The 17,698-nt window shown below is 37.8% G+C and overlaps 1 protein-coding gene across 6 annotated transcripts in view; it reads left to right on the forward strand.

The window, feature by feature from the left end:
- Nucleotides 1–16,722, forward strand: part of LOC136835895 (tubulin-specific chaperone E-like) — a 75,910-nt gene extending 59,188 nt beyond the window's left edge. For all 6 annotated transcript variants that reach the window (XM_067099745.1, XM_067099744.1, XM_067099748.1 and 3 more), the window contains 6 exons: nucleotides 4,047–4,177; nucleotides 7,603–7,732; nucleotides 8,188–8,307; nucleotides 8,405–8,576; nucleotides 10,042–10,259; nucleotides 12,803–16,722. In XM_067099745.1, coding sequence (XP_066955846.1) covers nucleotides 4,047–4,177; nucleotides 7,603–7,732; nucleotides 8,188–8,307; nucleotides 8,405–8,576; nucleotides 10,042–10,259; nucleotides 12,803–12,898 — 867 coding nt within the window. In that variant the 3' untranslated portion in view covers nucleotides 12,899–16,722. The remainder of the gene's footprint in view (nucleotides 1–4,046; nucleotides 4,178–7,602; nucleotides 7,733–8,187; nucleotides 8,308–8,404; nucleotides 8,577–10,041; nucleotides 10,260–12,802) is intronic.
- The last annotated feature ends 976 nt before the right edge of the window (nucleotides 16,723–17,698 follow it).

The raw sequence follows: 17,698 nt of genomic DNA on the forward strand, positions 1-17,698 counted from the left end.
TAAGCAAGTTCCCAATCTCTCTCTCTCTCTCTCTCTCTCTCTCTCTCTCTCTCTCTGGTCGTGGAAAAAATTCACCATCCAACAGTAGGCCTAATGCATAAGAACCATTTACTTCTATTTAGTGTTGCTTATCAAAACCTAGCTGCAACCTCTTGCATTCCTTTGACCGTATCTCCGTTCATATTGCTTCTTCTGTCTTAATTTCCTCAAGCCTCTCCTAACAATTATTTCATAGTGCACTCGCAAAAGGTCTTCCTCCTCCTATTACACCTTTCAAACCTCTTTACTGTCAGTATCCGTTTCATCTCTGAATGACGTCATGGGTTCCAGCGCTTGGCCTTTGGCCTAAATTCTGTATTCTGTATTGATCACTGGCTTTGTCAGAGCTGTTTGCAGTTCTTATGAGAGTAGAGGTGCATAGGGCCCCCATTATTCATAGTTGCCATTGGACAGGAGCTGTACCAAGGATTGTCATAGCTTTTAGTGTTTTACAAGTTGTCTTTTGGAATGCAAATTGTAACTTAAGTCTGGGTTTTTAATAAGTTATTCTAGCTAAGTTGACTTCAGTATGCAATTTGTAATAAAATTTTACGAGCTTTCTAGACAATATCCTACAGGCAGTATGCAGAATAGGGAGAGAAGGGGTAGGCACTGGTAATTTCGCCTGCTAGCAAAAACTACCTTAGAATAGAAGTTACTCCACGTGCTTTAATCCACCAGGCGAATGTTAAATGTTACTTGAGGGGGTTCAGGAGGCCTCCTTTCAAGGTGAGATTTCTCACGCCTAACCCTGTCTCCCTACTCTGGACGTGCTCCTCTTCTATTAATCCCTGTAGTGGGGGTAGTGTCACATTACTTAAGGGTCTTTGCAGCGGCCCTTTGGCCCCTAGCTGCAACCTCTTTCATGCCCTTCACTGTACCTCTGTTCTTATTCTCTTTCTTCCATCCAACTTTCCCTCTAAAAATTGTTTCTTAGTGCAACTGCAAGATTTTCCTCCTGTTACTCTTTTTAAGACCTTATTACTATCAAGTTCCCTTTCAGCACTGAGCAACCTCATAGGTCCCAGTGCTTGGCTTTTGGCTAGATTCTATATTCTATTTTACTAATCATTATTTGCATGTTGCCTTTTGTACAGAGAAGTTTCTGAAATTGAGGATTTGTTGTGGAAATAAGTAATTACCTTTGCACAAACCAACCTCCGTACCCCACTTTTATCACGGTAAATTACTCGGGCATTGCGTCTGTGCTTCTCTGTATGATGCCGTTCTCTTTTAACATGACCCCAAGTTTCTGTGGGGAGTCATGGACCACGAATGTCGGCTGTTAAAAGTACAGTAGTAGAATTGTGTGAAAAATGAATTAATTTGGCTTTTAGGAAATTCCTTTTTTTGGGGGGAATCACCAAAAATAAATATTGCACGAAAATTCTCAAAAGATTTTGTCAGTGACCTGTTTTAAATCCCTTTTTTTTTTTTAAGTCAGTTCAGTTATGAAGTTTGTAGGAAGTTGTACTTAATTAGTTAAAAAATGTGATTCATTTTTTTTTTTTAATTAAATTTTTTGTGAATCACCAAAAAAATTATTGAACATAAATTACCAGAAGAATTTTGTCAGTTGCTCATTTTAGAACATAGATCAATTTTTTCAGTATCTAGTTATAAATTTTGTATGATGCGATGATTCATAAAATTAAATATACATAATTCATTTTGTCTCATTAAGAAACAGGTCATTGAATTTCATGCCCAATTTTCATATATCATGAAGTTTGTATAAATCTGTGAATAATAGAATTAAATATAATTAATTTCATCTCATAAGAAACAGGTCATTATTTGAAGCCCACCCTAAGTGACGAAACCCTGATAGTGCTTTAGAATAAATTAAAATAACAAAATGGGGCTTTATTAAATAAAGCCTTAAGATTTAAAACGAAAACTTTTATTCATCGACATTTCGTATATAAAGGAATAAAAGGCATGAGGTTTAATTGACTGAAGGCATAAAAATGTCATTATAGTATAATGAAACAAAATGGATATTCTACAAATAAGAACATTAAGAAACATTTTTTTCTTCAAAATGAATAGAGATTATAAGCAACAGATTGAAGAAATGTTTTTATCGTATGTTTTTTGTTGCTCAACAGTTCTCTTCACTTTATCGTTGATATTTTTGTACTTATTTGGGTTACGAATCTCATCTCCTCGTTCAAATTGTAGCATTCTTGTTTGCGGTTAATTTCCTCCTCCTTCAAAAATGCAACACATTCCGGATATTTGGATGACATTGTGCGAAACAGTATTTTTGTAAAAAGCATGGTTGAACCCTTCGGTGCTGTTGTTGGTACACGGCAAGCAAAGCTCCACTCTTGAATGAATGTTCCACATAGGAATTGGAAATAACGGCGGTGACCTCCTCCTGTTGTTATCTCTTCCTCTCATAATACCAATGTATGTCAATTCAAAATAGGAAAGAAATTCTTCAGGAATATCTTCAAAGCCTGTAACAGCATCTTGACACGGGAGGAAAGCCAAGGCCGAAAAACGTCGTATCTTTAAACTAAATCCGTTTTCGTTGTGGTATCTATTTTTGAAACCAAGACTCACAATCTTTCCACAGAGTGCCTGGCAGAAGTGGAAAAAACAACCAGTGTGGTCAGTTTGGGGAAAAACGCTCATTAGTCCTTTGAGTATCGAAGCCTTTTCAAAATCACTCATTACCCTGCGGGGGTCTTGTTGTACTAAATTTTTCATTACGTTGAACAGATTTTCATAGGTCCTTTTTTGTTTTGTTGGGAGGAAGTGCAAAAACACGCGGAAAACTAGAACTTTCAACCTGCACATGAATTGTAAATAGGTGATCGAATACATCAGGTGACACTTTGAACGTTCCATCTATAGCCCGGTTTCTATATCTTCTTAAATCCTGAGTGCCATCATTCATGATAAACAGTAACATTCGATTTTCATCATTGGCTCCAGAATCATACTGGAGGAATCTCTCTCTAGAATCAAGGTTTTGAAATTCGGGTTGAATTATGAATCCTGTCTTCTCAGAGGGAATAGGTATGGTGCACGTTGTTTGCTTTTTCCACTGTCGAACATTTCTACTTATATGTTGCACATTCATCTAAAGATGATAAACAGTTTGCCACCAAAGAATGAGTAGGTAGACTTGAAGTCAAAACTTCCTCTTTCAGATCGTGAATGGCCACTTTGGCATCGCTCTTGGTGGAACTGTGAGTGTGTTCGTTAACCCATTTCAAAATTTCATAACCAGGATTCTTTGACTTGGTGTGGAGTCTTGCTGGACACGATTTCTGTTTTCTTGCAATACATTCCCAATGGGCTCTTGTTCCCCCCTTGTTTAGCCCATTTTGATGATACATATTTTGAAGTTCATCAACAAGGATATCCTTACCACGTTCACCATTATGGGTATAGAGAATAAAAAAAAATAGTACATCTCTTTCGTACCAATTCACGTCATGAAGTCATTTCTTCTTTAAGTGAGTCAGTCAAGTAAACTTGAGTTTAAATAATAATAAATAAGAACAAATATAAAGAGAAATTGTAGTTTTGGTTTGAACAAGCAATTGTAAAAAGAAATGGTAATATTCTTGTCACTTCAAATAATAAAATAAGCGCTTATAAAAAGAGAAATGTAGTTTTGGTCTAAATGAGCTCAGTCTTTTAATTTGTGAATGGCAATATTTCTCACTGGCAATATTCTCAACGGCAGTTTTCCTCCCTGCCAATTTTCCGCCTGGCAATTTTCCGGCTGGGACTTTTCCGTGCACGTTTTCATATATTATAAAGTTTGTATGAATCCGTGAATTATAAAATTGAATATAATTCATTTTGTCTCATAAGAAATGAGTCATTAGAATTCATTACCTATTTTTATATATCATAAATAAAGTATGTATGAATCAGTAAATAATAAAATTAAATATAATTCTTTTAGTATCATAAGAAACAGGTCATCAGAATTCATTACCTATTTTCATACGTCGAAAATTACCCCTCAATTCTATCGACAGGTTGCCTACAACCAACTGACCACCTTGGGTCCAGTACCTTCGGACATTTTGAGTTCCCTGGAGGAAATGGACATCGGAGCGAACCCAATTTCATCGTGGGAGGAGATTTGTCATCTTGGAACGTTGCCGAGGTTAGTATTAGGATACTGGAAGACCCTCGTTCATTGATTTGTCAGTTTGTTGTCCCAGGTACAAGGTATCTCAATACAGGCAGTCCCTGGTAATCGGCAATCCGGTTTTACGGCTCTTGTCTAGCGACGACGATAACCGGATTTCCGACGCCAATTCCCGGTAATCGTCGCTGATAACCGGTTATCGGCACTGATCGCTGGTTATTGGCGGTGTTGATCACCGGTTAACGGCACCGATAACCAGGGATCAGTGCTATCATCGGCGACTTTCGGTTATCGTCACACTGTCGGGAACGGAACCCCGCCGATAACCGGGGACTGCCTGTAGAGGGTAGTGACCTCAGTGCACCTCTCATGGTGCACTGAAGGCATTACTTAATGAGGTTCTTTGCAACGTCCCTTCAGCCCCTAGCTGCAATCCCTTCCATTCCTTTAACTGTATCTCCATTCATGTTCTCTTTCTTCCATCTTACTTTCCTCAGCCATTTCCTGACAATTGCCTCAGTGCAACTGCAAGGGGTTTTCCTTCTGTTGCACCTTTCAAGCCTTTTTATTCCTCTCGGTTTCTCTTTCAAACCTTTCTGTTCCTCTCAGTTTCCTTTTCACATTGAATGACATCATTTGGCCTTCCGCCTGATATTTATATATGCTGCTCCATTCCATTACATTCCATGTATGAGGTGTGTGGATTGTCAACCCAGCTTCTCTTACAGTTTCCAGTGTTTGAATTCTGTATTTCACAAGCTATTTGTGCATACGGTAAACCCCCATATTCGCGGTTTCACTGTTCGCGAACTCACTCATTCACGGATTTCTGTGTGGAACATGTCTACCCATTATTTGTGGAAAATTCGCCCGTTTGCGGTATTTTTCACTGAGAAATATTCACTAATTATTGTATTTTCATATAATTTTCATGACTAAATTCACTTTTTGTGATAAAACTATTAAAATACTCAGGTATAAGCATTTTTACAAGGTTTTCTTTGTGTTTAAACTATCAAAATAGGCAGTTCTGAGTGTTTTTAGAGGGGTTCTAAGTCTTTGTGGATTTTAGCTATTTTGGGGGGGCATTGCATTACGCATCCCCTGCGAATAGGGGGGTTTTACTGTATACCAAAGGATTTCATATGATTTTTTATTTACTTCAGTTTTTTTTTTTTTTTCAATACAATTTTGGGTGTTAAAGTTAGAAATAACAAATCATCTTTCTTGACCCATCTGTAGCTCTGCAATGTCTCTCACTTTGTTTGTCATTCCCTCTTCAAAATCCTCATCCTTAAAAGTCTCTTCCATGCTCGAGTTACCTTTTGGGCGAGACTAACGCCTACCTGGAAATAGGACTGAGTTAGATGTTTGGTTACAAGTCTTTAATATCATAATACAGTGGACCCCTGCCTATTCACGGTTCTGGATCACGGCTTCACCTATTTGCGGTTCTGGATTCACGGCTTCATCTATTTGCGGTTCCGGATTCGCGGATTTTTCTGTGGGATGTACAGTATATCCACAGTATTCGCAGAAAATTCGCCTATTCGTGGTATTTTTCATAGAGAAATATTCATTAATTATTGTATTTTCATATCAGTTTCATGATTAAGTTTATTTTTTGTCATAAAACTTTTAAAATACTCAGGTAAAAGCATTTTTAGAGTTTTTTTTTTCAGTTTTTGAACTTATCAAAATAGGCAGTTATAAGCGTTTTTAGAGGGGTTTCAAGTTCTGTATTCATGGATTTTAGCTATTCGCGGGGGTGTTTTGGTACACACCCTGAGTGAATACCTGGGGTCGACTGTACAGTACTTTCAAAATTTCCAACACAATACAGTACTGTTAAAATCTTAGCACAATACTTTTAAAATCTTAATCATAAATAATGTACCTGTACAGTTCTATAAGTCACAATCACATAATTCAGCAATAGTAATATTAAAAATTTTGAGAAAAACAACTGCTTCTTGATTTCAACGCACTTTTCATCTTGTTAGGTCCTGTCAGCGTAGAATCTAAACGGAGAGGATTAACGTTGAAAATAAACACAAAGGTTGAACTTGGAATGTAAACAGGGACATTTAACCTTGATTCTAAATTGAAAGGTTTTAATGTTGAATCTAAACAAGAAAGGTTCAAGTTCCTCCAAATATTCCACAGCCCAATACAGACTTTTCAGGGCGGTGTAAATCTAAAAGTGCAAGGAATTTGAGAAGTTAGCCTTTACAGTAAACCCCCGTATTCGCATTCTCACGATTCGCGGACTCGTGTTCGTGGGTTTCTCTGTGGAACGTATCTACCCATTATTCGCGGAAAGTTCACCCATTCGCGGTATTTTCCACTGATAAATATTCACTAATTACTGTATTTTTGTATCATTTTCATGACTAAGTGCACTTTTTGTGATAAAACTATTAAAATACTCAGGTATAAGCAGTTTTAGAGATTTTTCTTGTGTTTAAACTATCAAAATAGGCAGTTCTAAGTGCTTTTAGAGGGGTTTTAAGTATTCCCGGACTTTAGCTATTCGCGGGGGGGTGGGGGGTGCAGTACAACTCCCCTGCGAATATGGGGAGTGTATTGTACTTGTCAAATGCCTTTAGGAGTCCTGTCTGTCCCATGGCAATATATTACTCCGTACGATGTCTCCATGATGTTACTATTCATGCTATGATAGTCATTTTTTGTCATTTTAAAGCAGAATACTTGCACATTATTGTGGTACGTTCATTAACAAAAAAAAAAATGAAGATACAGGATTGCCAAGTTGAAAATGTCATCATTGCCTAAAGATTCAGAATTGCCAAGTTAAAAAATATCGTTACCTGATGCATTATTGTTCCTCAAATAACGCCTCAACTTAAACGGACTTCTGTGATTATCATTTACATTATTATGAATATTTTTTGCTATGCTGCTAACTTAGATGTGGTACACTTTTAAATAATCTCTTAATTGAATGTTAAGTGTTAGGTACAGATTAGTTTTGGTTAGGAACTAAATGGAATTGTTGTTAGCTGTGAGACATCATAAAAATGTTCAAGTTTAGGCTATAATATAGAGTCTTTGTTACTTAACAGGCCTGGCTACTTACAGGAAATCTAGAAAAGGTCCAGGCTATAAAACGGGGTCTTTGTTGCTTAATGGTGTGTTACTTATCAGAAATAATATGGAGGCTTGTTTTTTTAACATGCTCTGTTACTCATTGGAAATTCAGAAAATATTCTAGTGCAGGTTGTAGCATAGGGTTTCGGTTAATAACAGACTTTTTAACTTATCAGAAAGGTAGAAAATATTCAAATCCAGGCTATAATATGGGGTCTTTGTTACTTAACAAATCTAGAAAACATTTAAGTAAGACTTTGTAACTTATCGGAAGGCCAGACCCCAAAGTCTGAGCTTATATTTCTAAAACCGTCTACTATTCTTCCCAGGCTTGAAAGCATCAACGCAAACAACTGCCTTTTCAAGACGATTGATTTCCCCGGAGTTTCGTTCAACCAGAAGACGGAACTTTTCCCCAGTCTGAAGATCTTGACGGTTGCTAATAATCCTCTGGGGCTGGTAAGGTCACGTGTGCAGTAAATTATCCATTGTCTCTTATTCTTTTTTATAACTTATAGACCCCGTAGGGGGGTAGCGCCATCAGTGTACCTCATGCGGTGCGCTGCAGGCATTACTTGAGGTTCTTTGCAGCGTCCCTTCCACAGCCCCTAGCTGCTGCAACCCCTTACATTCCTTTGACTGTACCTCCATTCATATCCTCTCATTTCCATCTTATCAAACCTTGCTATTCCTCTCACTTTCCCTCTCGAACCATCCTACTCTTAATTTTCATTTCACTGCTGAATTACCTCATCAAAGCTCCCAGCGCTTGGCCTTTGGCCTAAATTATATATTCTATAACTTATGAAAACATTTTATGAATATTGTTAGAATGTTACTTCATATGTTGAGAAGCCAATAGAACAAATAAATAGAAATTAACTCACGTCTTTCTTCATTTTTAAATCTACCAGTGGGGCGCCGTCGGCAACCTCAACAAATTGCCCGTTCTCGAAAACCTGGTGATGAGCTACGACGAAAAGGCAGACATATATTTCCAGGAGTTCGCCTTTGCGAGGATCACGTCCCTGATGGTGAGTTGTTACGAAGATTATTGTCGTCGTTATTCGTCGTCGTTAATATTTTTCGAAAGGTTATTATAGTTATCATTATTCATGTTTTTCCCTACAGGTCTTCAACAGGTGCAGGATCTCCCCGAAGGAGAAGCGGGACTGCGAGCTGTTCTACCTGAAGTCCTTCAGCGACGAGTACTATGGCAGTGGGGGGAGGGAGGATGTCGTGGACTCCGAGGTGTCCCTGGAATTCCTGCGGAAGCATCCCAACTACCTCCTGCTGGTCAAAGGTTCGGTTCGCTGCGGCTTTGTGGCTTATTCGGCTGCTTGGCTAGACTGTTAGGTTGTTGCTTTGTAACTTAGCTGTTTGGTTAGGCTGTTAGGTTCTTGCTCTATTCAGCTGTTTGATTAGAATGTTAGAGTGTTGCTTTGTAACTTAGCTGTTTGATTAGGCTGTTGGATTGTAGCTTTGCAACATAGCTGTTTGGTTAGGCTGTTAGACTGTAGTTTATATCTTGTTCAGCTCTTTTGTTAGATACTAAGATCGTGGCTTTACAACTTAGGCAGGTATTTGGTTAGACTGTTAGATAGTAGTTTTGTAACTTTTTCAGCTTTTAGTTAGGTAAATTATAAAGCTACAACCTAACAGTCTAACCAAACAGCAGAATAAGTTACAAAGCTACAACCTAGTAACTCGTTCAGCTGTTTGGTTAAGCTGTTAGGTTGTAGCTTTGTGACTTTTTCATAAAAGTCCCTTCGACCCCAAGCTTAACCTACTCTCTTACTTCCAAATGCTACTTTTGATAACTGTGACCAACCGTATGGCAACATTAGTTCGAGCCGTTGCTTGTGCGGATATAAAAGTACTCAAGTAACTTATTTCAGCTTAATGGACTTCCGTGCTCATCAGCTACGTTATTACAATTAGCTTCTGGTGTGCTGCCATTTTAGAGGTGATATTTCAGTAAATCTCTTCGATTCAAATGTAAAATAGTAGGTTACTTTAGGTTAGGAGCTCTGTTGAATTGCTCTAGTTTTAAGGTATCTAGGAATTATTGAAATGCAGCCTGTAATACAGTAGACCCCCGTATTCGCAGGGGATGTGTACCGCAACCCCCCCGCGAATAGCTAAAATCTGTGAATACTTAAAACCCCTCTAAAAACACTTATAACTGCCTATTTTGATAGTTTAAACGCAAGAAAAACCCTCTAAAAATGCTTATACCTGAGTATTTTAATAGTTTTATCACAAGAAGTGCATTTAGTCATGAAAATTATATGAAAATACAGGGAATATTTCTCAGTGAAAATACCACGAGTGGGCGAATTTTCCACGAATAATGGGTAGATATGTTCCACAGAGAAATCCGCGAATACGTGAGTCCGCGAATCGTGAGAACACGAATACGGGGTTTTACTGTATAAGGTCTTCATTACTCAACAGACTTTGTTACTTATAAGGAATCTAGAAAATGTCAAAGCCAGGCTATAATATAGGGTCTTGTTACTTAACACCTACTTAAGAAATCTACAGTAGATATATAGGGGCCTTGTTACTTAACGGACTTTGTTACTTATAAGTAATCTAGGAAATATTAAAGTCCAGGTCATAAGACTTGGTCCTTGTTACTTAACGGACTTTATTATTCATAAGAAAAATAAGAAAATAGGGCCTTTGCTACTACATGAACTTATTATTCATAATATCCGGCAATAACATGAATTCTCTGCCACTTAAAGGACTCTATCCCCCAGAGCACGGAGCGCCCGTCAACGAGTCCAGGTTCAGGAACCAGAAGCTGAAGGACCTGAAGATCAAGGTGACAGTCAGGACCCCCAACGACCCGAAGAGGGAGCCCTTCGGCAAGGCCTTCCTTCCCACGACCCGGGTGGCCAAGATCAAGATGATGCTCAAGCGGCACCTCAAGATCAATCCCGCCACCAACGTCGAGCTCAGCTACTGCTCCAGCAGCGTAATTATTCTTTTTTGTTGGTTTCTGTTGGGCGAGACCGCTCGTTCGGCTGTTTGGCTGTGGCTTTGTAACTTGTTCAGCTGTTAGGTTGTGGCTTTGTAAATCAGAAGTTAGGTTAGGCTGTTGGGTTGTGTCGTTATTTTATACTATATTCGTTTCGTGGTTGTGTTTGATAGCTTTTGTGTCGGTGAGACCGCTTGTTCGGCTTTAGTTGTGTAACTTTTCTAGCTGTTTGGTTGGGCTGTCAAATTGTGTTTCTATTTTTATACACTATATTCATTTAGCTGTTTTGTCTGTTAGTTTTTTAATAGTAATACTATTACTAGTTATGATAGCAGTACCACTACTATTATTACTAATAGTAGTACTACTACCATTATTACTAGCAATAGTAGTAGTATTATTAATAATAGAAGTACTGTAGTACTACAAGTAATAGTATTATTACTAGTAGTAATAGCAGCACTACTATTACTAGTAATAGTACTATTGTTAACAGGAGTACCACTATTATTTGTAATAGCAGCAGTAGTAGTAGTACTATTACTAATGATAATAATAGTAGTACAGTACTACTATTACTAGTAGTACTACTACTATTACTAGTAGTACTACTACTATTACTACTAGTAATAGCAGTACTGCTACTAGTAATAGTAGTAGCACCATTACTTCTAGTAACAGTAGTAGCAGTATTAGTAATACTACTATTACTAGTAGCTACTACCACCACCACAACTGCTATTACTACTACTATCAGCAGTAGCAGTGCTGCTACTGTGACTAGTAGTAATAGTCATACTCCTACTATTACGGTTACCAGTACAACTATCACAAGTAGTAATAATATTATTATTAGTACTGCTATCACTAATAGTACTATGCAGCAAGGGCTACTTATATTAATAGTAGTCAACAGTCTTAGGATTGTTTTTTCACCATCATCTCATTCCCTCAGTGTAACCTAGAATACCCTAGAGCAGTGGTTTTCAACCGTTGGGGGGCCATGGCCAGTTCTGATGGGGGCCGTGCCACGGACGTCTTCAAAATAGTATTTAAAAAACGAACAGTTATTTACAGTAACTGGAGGCCAGTGCTTTCTTTCCAAAATGAAAATATATAAATAGTAAAGTGTTCTGAAAAATAATTCTGTGAATGGGAATGTAAGACTAATAAAGTGTTCTGAAAATGCTTTATAATAATTCTATTATCGTGATTATGCAGCTCTGAAGGGCAGTGGGCCAGGCGTATTTAGGGATGCCAAAAATGGGCCATGGGCACAAAAAGGTTGATAACCACTGTTGTACAGTGACTATAGGAATTCCGTTTACTAGAGAAACAACATATATAGTGCAGTCGTGTCAACAGACGCTCTAACTCTCCATAGGGTGACTTAAATAGTTAAGAAAGAATAGTGGGGAAACGGTGGTGAGAAATAGTAGTAGAACAGTGAGAAAAACTGGGAATTACGTTCGGTTCTGCTTGTTTAAAAGAGTTTTTATATTAATATCTTTAATATAAATAATATTACTTTTACTATTAGTAATATAAATAATAATAATAGTGATAGTAGTAATATTAATACAGTAGCAGTAATACTGTTATTATTAGTAACAGTAATAATAATAATAATAATAATAATAATAATAATAATATAAGAAGGAAGTGAACCCAGTCTTAGACTAGTCCAGCTAAATAATTCTTGTCTGTGCCTACGGAGAGAAAATTATTTTTATTAAAATTATTTTTATTATAATTAGAGTAAATTATACAGTTATCTACTTCCTCGTCAAGAATAAAGGCTCCTCTAATGCGCTCCTAACGCATTTTTCTCAAACAGAGTAGAAACGTTGATGTGGAAGAGATAATCATATATTTTACTCTGATTATAATAAGTGATAATAACAAAAATAATTTTCTCTTAATACGTCCAGTGTGTCATCATGTTTGACACAGCTGTTTCTCCTACTTAGAAGCTACTTTTTTATAGTAAATAAAAAATAGGTACTTAAATAAGAAACTACTTACTTTTAGTAAATACAAAAATAGTTACTTCAATGAAATCTCTATATTATAATATAATGGTTAAGTAAAATTTATTAGTCAGATAGAGACTCAGACATGTCTGATTGAACACTTTGGCGGCTGCATCTGCAGAATTTGTTTGCATTACTTTGGTTTTCTGTTTATCGTATTTTTCTTTTGCTGCAGTGCACGAAAGCAAGTCTCTCTGCTCGTGAGGTTTTTCATAAATATTGTGGCGACTTTTAAACTTTTCTGACCGATAACGAAGTGTAAATATCGGTCACTATGTGCCGCACAAAAAGTCGTATTAATGAACATATCAATAGTAATATATGAAATAATTCTGCTGACACGTCCACAGCGTTCAGCCGAATGCAAACCAAATCTTTCGTCCATGAACAATTGTCCCTTATCGTTCGCAACTTCAAGCTTTCTGTGTGGTAGTGATAATTACGATAGACAGAATCATCCAAAGACAGTTCTTCGCCATTTTGTAACTTTTATCCTCGCTTTTCCAGAAGGACAAGCTGTTCGAAATTCCCATTGACAACGACATGAAAGAGATGGAGTACTTCTCGATCAGCAGTGGCGATGTCTTGCTAGTCCGATGGTAGAGATTTTTCATGTCTTCGTACTTTGAAGAAGAAGGGCTTAGACCAACTTTTGAAGGTCCCAATGAGAGAGATTTGAATGGGGACTTCAAACAGCAGTTAAAGGTCTCAAAAGGAGATTTAAATGGGGACTTCAACCAGCAGTTAAAGGTCTCGATGAGAGACTCAAATTGTGACTTCAAACTCTTCAAAAAAAAAATTAGGCCTATCACGAGTCTTTGAAACTGGCTCGCTACAGGAAACCATTGTAGGCCTATTCTCTAGTTTTTGGACGCAGGGCAAAGAATTGTATTTTATTGTTTTGCTAAAAATTGGGATTAGTATTTTTTCCGACTTAGTTTAAGACAAATTAAATTTTGTTTGTAAAAAACCAATAAACTTTTTACTTTTATAATTTGGTAATGAAACATTCCAGTGTGACTAGCTATTATAATTTAAGGAAAAATGATTTTGTTTATGGATTAGCCAAAGAAAAATGTAAATTGATAAGCTTTCTTGATGTCAACTGGCCAAAAACAGGTGAATTAATCAACTTTCTTAATGTTGACTGGTCTAAAAGTGCATGTACTGTTTTTCTCACTACCACGTCATGACAGGTGTGTCGCATGTATACAGCACTTCTCAGGAAATGTATTAAAAATTACATATATTTTTCATGTGTGGAAAAGGGTTTTCACTGTAAATAGGCCCAAAAATCACAGTAACTTGTGTCATAAATCATGCATTTTGAAGCCTAAATTATCCAAAAATGTTTCCCAGATTGGTTCTGTGTTGTATTTAGATTATTATGTCATCATACGTTTTTATGATGACATCATACTTTTGTTTCTACAGAATAGAAACCATCTACCTTTTACATAAGAGTATTTCTCAGTGCGAACTGGAATTGGTTATCAGAACTTGGTGACGAGGTGGTTAATTAGGGGTAGTTAAGCTCTTTTCTTCAGCAGTGGCTGTTTTAGACGTCTTGATGCTTTGACTGACAAAGTTGAAACTTCTTTCTTCATTTTTTTTTATTCTCGATGGTGTTTCTGTTTCTCGTTCCTGTTTTGAACAAGAAAAGTATCCTTAATGTTAATGGACTCACGTTTTGTTGTTCTACAGTTCTAAGTCCTGAGAGGAAAGTGGTTATTGGTCTTTGTAGTAGAGAGGTTCGGCAACAGTGGAGATCTTTGCGGCCACTTTCCAGGGTCTTCTTCTTGGACTGCCCTCTGTCTGTCTCTCTCTCTTTCTCCCTGTCTCCCTGCTTTCAGCTTGTTCTCCTCTCACTCACAGGGGGGCCTTTATGCATGAGGGTAGGCAACCAGCTTGCACTGTATGGCAGAGCCTACCCACGTGTGTATTTCAAACTCTCCTCAGGCGAGGCCATAATGCATGCTTGTAGTTCGCTGCTGCCTGTCTCTCCTTCATTTGCTGTTCTGGGGATTTCAGCCTCGGAGTGCATTAGGTGTGTTCTTCTCTTCTCTTGGCATTCTGGGAAGCCCACCATTCTGCGCCTTATCAACCACTTAGCTACTACAGCCTAGGGTAGCAGTCTTTTACTTGTGGGAGACAACCCTTGATATAAAAAATAGGTCATACTCCTTCTGTTGCAGTTTCTGCCTTGATTAGTTCTCTTGTGAAGAAAAATTGGCTTCCCAGAATACTGTCCTTGGTGTTCACTCATTTTCAGTTAAGATGGCTGTCGTAGGTAGGGTAGAGACAGGACTTTAAGTCTTTGCCTTCCTTTTTTGGTCCAGAGGACTACCCCAGGATATTTTTCCTTTATTCCAACACAGTTTTGAGGAATAGACCTGTGCTACCCTCTCCTCAGCACATGCGTATGGACAGGGAGCTGAAGCAAGTACCTTCTTGAAAGTGTTTCTAATTCTGTGCTGACAGTAATAGGGAGACTTGATATCATTAGAACCAAATTGGAGGTTTTTTGTCAGCTACAACTGTTCTTGAAGTTAGACTGGATGGACCACAACTTGAGTAGACTTGACAACTGGGGGTTGACTCATAAGGCATAACTTCTGTCATCTCTTTTAACAAATGGGTTTTAAAGTCTCAATCTGAGCAGATCAGTTTATAACTGACCTAGATGATGCGGCCTTCTGACTTGTGTTACCGTATCCATAAGGCAGCACTTAATTCTTCAAGGCTGTCCTGCGCTCTGCTGCCGACGTCTCCTGAATTTCAGGTGTATCGGTTGTATTTTCGTTTCCCTCGAATTTATTTGTTTATCTCCTTTTCTTATAACCTGTATCTTGCTCCCTGAGCAGGATGCTTTCCCTTGGGAGTCCTCTTGGGTTTATTATAGTCTGTTGACTCAGTCTGTAAGGGTTTTCTTCAGCTGAAGAAATCCCTTTTGGATAGTGTCAGCAGACTATGATAAACCCAAGAGGGGTCCCCAAGGGAAATTAGCCTGCAGACAGAGAGACGTTCTAGAAAAAGGTCTTAAATAAATAAATGAGGGAATAGAAAATAAAACCGATACACCTGAAATTCAGGAGATGTCAGCTCCTCGGTAAAACATTTGGAGATCAGAAGATTCCACAAGTGAACTAGACCACCATTTAACTAACTTATAACCAAGTTTTAATGGCCAATTCCAGCTCGCATGGAGGAATATCCTACGTGAAAGGACCTGGTTTATACCTACAAAAACTACAAAGTACTCTGAAAGCCTTTGATATTGTCTTTATTTAGAAGAATAATTTTCTTTAGTTCAGAAGACTTTTGTACTTTTTTGCATGTGCTGTAAATCTTAAACACTTTTGGATTCCAAATTGTTGTTTGTCACGTCGTGCAAATTGATACTTTGATAATCACTTTTCACAATGTAATCGGATGACGTACTGTAGTCTCGTGTTTGATAAAATTAAGTTCTATTATAACTGAAGTCTTTATCAGCATGTTTATGGAACCAACGAGGTCTTGTAGTATCACGTAATTGAAAGTTAACTGACAGGAAAGAACCGTTTTGTTAAACTGCAACAGAATAGACTAAACTTGTAACGGATTAAGAGTTAAAACTTACACGAAAGTTTTTTGTTAAGTTGCTACAGAATTAACTGGAACTTGTAATGGATTAGTAGTTAAACTTTTCTATGAATGAAAGTCATTATGTCTTGGAAAACTTAGCAATAAAGGGAGATTCTGGATTTGTGAAAAATGTTGGTATGGAAAAATAAACCTCATTTATTTCTTAAAGTCTATCAAACCAGTTCGAAAAGTGAAACACTGCAACTTAATTATTTAAATCGACAACAAGTTAATGGCTAGAAGCTTAACCTTTTTGAATGATAGTTACTCTCAAAGTGCCTTCTGAATCTTCCCGCATTGTCATGTGTAAGTGTGTGTGTGTGGTATGTTGGCAACAGTTGTCAACTGCATAAAGCTGCATGAGTTTATATACAATGCATTACTACATTGGTATATAACTCATGTATACCTTAAATGTCTCGAGAAAATGTTTCTCATGAATAAATAATTTTTTAAAGCTTTTTTTTAACATTAATTTTGTTACATATCGATGTACCAGAATGATTTAGCACTAAGTTGAAAGTTTTAGTCCTAAGTTGAGAGTTGGCTTTTGTTAATTATATGCAAAATACTCTGTTTCTATACTTGTTTATTAAAATGTGATTTTATGTCAGTCTTATTAACATAAGCAGAAACAAAAACACTTCTGTTCTCATGTCTTCGCTTTGTATAACGCAACGTTTCAAAATGACCCAACGTTGGTACTAAAAGCGCTCACTTAAATCCCTAAAAAAAAGTAATCTAGGACTTGATAGATAAAGAGTTTCAATTCTGTACTTAAAATATATGTCAGATCTTGAGCTTGTTTCATTTTCCCCAGGGACGGCATGGTCGCAAACTGTAGACCGATGCAGGGGGAGGTTGTTGGCAATACCGCTGGGCTACCGTGGCCCAAACTTACCTCTCGTGTTCGATACCGGTTGGAAATGCTTAACGACGCACAAAATGTTTCTTGCAAAATTAAACAAGGAAAAATAAATGAATGGTGTTCGTATTAAAACAAACGCCTCGTTGAAGTCATTATACCCAGAACTGGTCAGAATGCCAAACAACGCTGAACAATTAACATGTTTTGACATAGGAAAAGCCTATTTTTGTAGCCCCTTTGACATAGGAAAAGCCTATTTTTGTAGCCCCAGTGAGTCCTCAAAGGATGGTACACTCCATGGCCCCCCAGGGGTCCATAAGACAGACCAACCAATTACAAAGAGTTCTCTTATAGTTGGTCTCGGCCGGTATAGTGCTTGTTGGCACAGCATTGGAATATAAATGACTCTGAACAGGGGGCCTCTGTTGCCTGTCCTACAACGATTACCCAGTCTCTACCTCATACCCAGTCTCTACCTCATACCCAGTCTCTGCATCATACCCAGTCTCTACCTCATACCCAGTCTCTGCATCATACCTGTTCGCTATGTCATACCTGGTCTCTACGTCATACCGGGCCTCCACATCATGTCCGGTCGCTACATCATACCCAGTCTCTATGTCATACCCGGCCTCCACATCATACCTGGTCTCTACGTCATACGCAGTCTGTATGTCATACCTGTTCTCTTCGTCATACCCAGTCTCTACGTCATACCTGGCCTCCACATCATACCCTGTCTCTACGTCGTACCTAATCTGTACATTGTACCCGCTCTCATTTTGTTATTGAAACATACTATGCAGTGCCCTTTTAACACTGATAGATAATTTTGAAGTTACCGAAAGGGTAAATTGGGGTAGCCAACCTTTCTTGTTTATGAAACAGCCGTGTTCGTAATTCCCAGT

The sequence above is a fragment of the Macrobrachium rosenbergii genome, chromosome 55 (genome assembly GCF_040412425.1).
Source record: "Macrobrachium rosenbergii isolate ZJJX-2024 chromosome 55, ASM4041242v1, whole genome shotgun sequence".
NCBI classification, from domain to species: domain Eukaryota; kingdom Metazoa; phylum Arthropoda; class Malacostraca; order Decapoda; family Palaemonidae; genus Macrobrachium; species Macrobrachium rosenbergii.